The sequence below is a fragment of the Buceros rhinoceros genome, unplaced genomic scaffold (assembly GCF_000710305.1).
Source record: "Buceros rhinoceros silvestris isolate BGI_N320 unplaced genomic scaffold, ASM71030v1 scaffold38307, whole genome shotgun sequence".
Lineage (NCBI taxonomy): Eukaryota > Metazoa > Chordata > Aves > Bucerotiformes > Bucerotidae > Buceros > Buceros rhinoceros.
In genome coordinates, this window is record NW_010422292.1 from 44,966 (window position 1) to 49,515 (window position 4,550).

At 38.5% G+C, this 4,550-nt stretch overlaps 1 protein-coding gene across 1 annotated transcript in view; it reads right to left on the minus strand.

Moving 5' to 3' along the window:
* LOC104496812 (probable phospholipid-transporting ATPase IIB) overlaps nt 1-4,550 on the minus strand; it is a gene marked incomplete at its 5' end in the record, with an annotated part of 46,114 nt that overhangs the window by 26,818 nt on the left and 14,746 nt on the right. The window contains one exon of the mRNA XM_010139979.1: nt 2,397-2,509. Coding sequence (XP_010138281.1) covers nt 2,397-2,509 — 113 coding nt within the window. The remainder of the gene's footprint in view (nt 1-2,396; nt 2,510-4,550) is intronic.

Consider the following 4,550-nt stretch of genomic DNA (forward strand, 5'->3'; position numbering starts at 1 on the left):
GAACCGTGAACGTTCTGCCCATCAAATTACAGTGTTGTCTAATAAAGGGTTTAACTTTCTGCTCATCTGGCACCGCTTTTCAGCTACTGCTTTAAACCTCGGCATTTGCATTCTGCTAGCGCTGATGCCATTACAGCCGCAAATAAATTAAGCTGATTTACTCCTTCTGAATTATGTTATGTTTATTGATGCTTGTATAATTTAATTTCACACAAATTCCATTAAAGATTATGCCCTCTATCACAAAATGCTTCCAGTGGGGAAATATAATCAGGTTATAATAGATTTGTGTGTTACATTAAGATGACAATAGTCTAGTAGGTCCACTGTAATAATAAAACAGAACACAAACAAGGGATAAAATCAATGTCACACAAGAACCGCTGCCTAGCTAACTGGCAGCTTCTATTATCATAGATTAAATAAAAACCTCTCCATACTTTTTCAGACTGAAACAATGGTTTAATAGTTGCTTGTTTTGTTACTGAGGCTCCTTCATTTTTCTGTTTTAAAGAGTTGCTACCAACACACGCATAATTAAAGCATTATTTAAACATCAAGTAGTGTATATAAAGATGCAAAACCCATGAAGTTTCAGGAAAGTTCTTTTCATCATCTACTAACAGCAAACCTAGATTTAGGACATCTTTTCCTACAATTAAGAAAAAAGTGCTTCCCTCATGTTTCTTCTTTAAAAAAATTTCAGTGCCAAATATGTTACAGGTATTAAAACCTTAATTAACCATGGGTACCACTCATTAAATTTTATGGCAAACCAGCCTTAAGCAAGTAGGAATTCCAGGAATCACACAATTCTTTTTGGCTAGTGTATTTATCCACAGAATACAAACCCAGTGTTAATTAATATGTTAATTTATATGCCTCCTCTAGAAGACTGGTGCTCAGTCCCCAAACTGGGTCTGACCAAGGTGTGCCAGCAAAAGACTGTCGGTTAATACTATTTACTGCTGCGGTTGCTACTGCGAATACCCAAACAGCCCCCTATAACACCACGATGTCTGGGTGAGTTTTATCAATGTAGTCAGGGCTGCTGATCTTCAGGGAAGCAGGAGATCTTCCCTACCTCGTTTCCAAGAGATATTACTGCATCCCAGTTCCTGTGCATGGCTGTACCTACTGAAATAGTTATCCAAGGAAAAGGAATTCAAGAAGGGGTTTGTTGATCTGCTTAGATGGGAAATAATACAGAAATGGAAGTTGCAGACTAAAATCTTATGGCACGTGTTGCTTACTCACTGCTTTCCCTCCTGCCTCTCTTCTCAAAAGCTACATCATATTAACTGAGTCCAGCATGGTGTCAAACAGCTATGCTTTAATTTTAATTTTAAGCCAACGAGAAGGGAGTCATAGTTTGAAACACAGCACAAGTGAAGACTCAAATCTGTTGTTGATCCTATAATCCTTTTACAAGAGAAAATGAGGACACAGACAAGCAGGTCAGTCTGCAGACCTAACTGGGTCAGCCAGTCATGTTTGTGCATTCAGGCCAACTACGGAAAAGAACTTTCAGACAAAGTTTTATCATCATTCTGTATGCACCACATGGAAATTGTAGTTAACCTATCATTTATTTCCTCTTCTCTCATTTTTCTTTTTCATTTCAAAGACTAGAAATACAACGTAAAGTTAAAAATCCTGCCTAATCTCAGAGTGGACTCTGGTCTTAGGAAGGTTTGCAGAAAGCTCCCAAACAGTTTACGTACATGGGAGATACAAGTGATGCTCACAGGATTCCACCTTCCTCCTTCCATCCCTACCCACAGACAGGCAGGGAGCCCCAACCCTCCTGCACTCTTCCAGACCAAGCACTCTGACATCACAAGAACCCTTCGCTCTCAGGCAATATGGAGTTTTCCATTTTCTCCTTCCCCAGTTTTATGACGTTTGCAATCATCTTAGTTTTTTTAAAAACAGTTTTTAGATATTCCTTTATTAATTTTATTTTGACAACTTTTTTTTATTTTTTGGTTATGCCAATTAATGTGACTTTTCAATGTCTATTCTTGATGAATATCTTAAAAGATATAATCACTGTTAATCTTGCTCTGGACAATTACATCTAATTTGTAGTCTCAGTAATTAATAGCTTACTCTTGGAGGATTTGGCAGGACAAAGACTGCACTGCACAGACAGGTTAACACAGATTTCTGCTAGTGGAAAATAGAAAACTAAACTCCTTCAGGAATTACGAGGAACTTCTGTATCAAGAGAGAACTACATCCTGTCTCACATTTTTCCCTTTCATCACATCTACAGGAGAGATGAAAGAACTTTCATAGCATCTCCAAGTTCTAGACATAATCAGTAACAACAATGCCTCAGTGCCATTAAAAAAAATGCTCAATATTAAAAGGTAACTTCTGAAGTGAGATACCTGTGAATAAGAGTTTATAATGTGACTCTGAATTTCATCCATTGTGTCTGTTCCATAGGACACCGTACCTAGATGGAGGCGCTTAAATATCATCTCGTTCTGGGTAAGCGTTCCTGTAACAAAGAAGTAGTTTATCACAAAGCAGAAAAAACCCAGAAGCCTTGAGAAGGCCAGCAAAACCCCCAAACAACCCAAACTCTTTATTTTGGAAAGAAGGAATGAATCATGAGTTAGCATCTGTTTAGTGAATTAAAAGAATGGTTGTGGAGAAATATGAGGGTTATACTGGAGGAAATCACTGCTTCCACCTTCAAGCTGATTCTGCCAATGCAACTAAACACACAGACTCAAAAAAAGACAAACTTTTCTCTTCATGTGAAAGACAGAAAATGCAGTACCTGGCTGGAACTGACTCTCCAAAGCCAATGGAAGAGTCTGTACCACGTATCAGAAAATCTAAAAGCAAAAACCCCCAAATCCTGAAATTCACAGAGCTATCTTGCACTTTGCATACGAAGCAGATGTTCTGGCAGACGGGTACATCCAAACATTATCTAGAGGAAGGTGTCACTTCCACATTTGACAGATTAACTCCCTGACTGGAATAAGGCAGAAATCAGTGTTTCAGAGCTCACCTCATGTTTGTGAGAAACTACAGGGTGTCAGTCACAGGCTGACGCTTTGCGTCCACCTCTGTCAGCTAGTCACATCCCTGGGTTTAGAACATATGCGTAACATCATCAAAAATTCACATGGCAAGTAGAACATTCCTAAGGCTGGAAAACAGCCCAGGAGGAAGTGTCTGATCTCTAGAACTAGTTGGAATTTTTTGGTTACTTTATACAAGTGATAAGAAGATTGTTTTGTTTTTACAGCAATCACATAAAACCATGAGAAATTAATTCCTCTCCCTTTAGAAGCTGTACTTTTACTGAGACCTTTCATTAGCTGATTAACTATTTTACTTTAACTATAGACTAGAAAAATCCAATCTCCAGTTTGCACATGAGAAATGTGAAAGTTTCCACTTACAAACATGAGCATCTAAAATCCCCATTTCTTAAAAAAAACCCCAAACCCACCCACTTTGTCCAATAATGTTCATTGCAAGAGATTTCCAAGTAAACCTGCATCACCTTCCTTACCTTCCAGGCATGCTCATACTTCCTCACTGCCCTCAGCTTTGCCAAGCCTTTGAATTAAATCAAACGCTCCCTAGGAGCTGTGAAACTAAATGCTACTCAAGATTTGAGCCAGCAGGCAACTGTCAAACCCACCTCTCACTCGCTCTGTAATTGTTGCCTGCAAAAACCGTGCAGGAAACCAAATTAGCCCTATGGTTATTATATGGAAAGATTATTTCTCCTGACACCATTAAAGCAGCCTGTCTAGAAAGGTAGATAGGCAAAAAACGTGTGTGTTTGTCCACCCCAAGCCCTTCTCAGCAAGCAGAGAAGAAAAGCTTCGAGTAGAAAAGTACTCCCAAAAATTTCTGCAAAAAATAGAGCTCCTTTTTCAGTCACCCGCGTGGAAGTTTCATCATGTGTACAAGTTAAGAATTTACTTCTAAATTCTCCTAATGACTGAAACACCAAAATGGGACACAAACACTCTCAACAACTTGTTTCGAACATTGCATGGTGCAGTGTTATAACTTCCGCAGCAGGTTCTCTCCAAATTTTAGTCTTTTAGCTGAAGACTAATACACCTCGACAAAACAACACATTTGTTACTTTATGGCCCAAAGTGGAAGCGCTTCAAATATCTAGAGGCAGATTTTCCAACATAGCCTACTTTGGGAATGAAAACCCACCCCAACTGAGCGCTCTCGCCTGTACAATGTGGTAAGTACTACAGAACCATTAGTGAGCTTTCTGTAGTTAACAATTCTTTTTCAAGACCTACTTATCAATCCCATGCTTTCAGAACTTTGCTAATATGAAGAGTTATTAAATAAAAAAAAGCTTATTTTAGCAAAGCTTCCAGAAGTTATGTGAGTCAATATATGATCTACTACTACTATTACACAGTCAAACTCTGCTCTGGGATGCAGGTATCACACAAGGAAAATATCCTGTCAAAAAGTTAGTATACAATTGCTGAAGAACAATTTAGCATGTTCTTTAATGAAGCAAGAGCTTTTTTTTTTTCCCT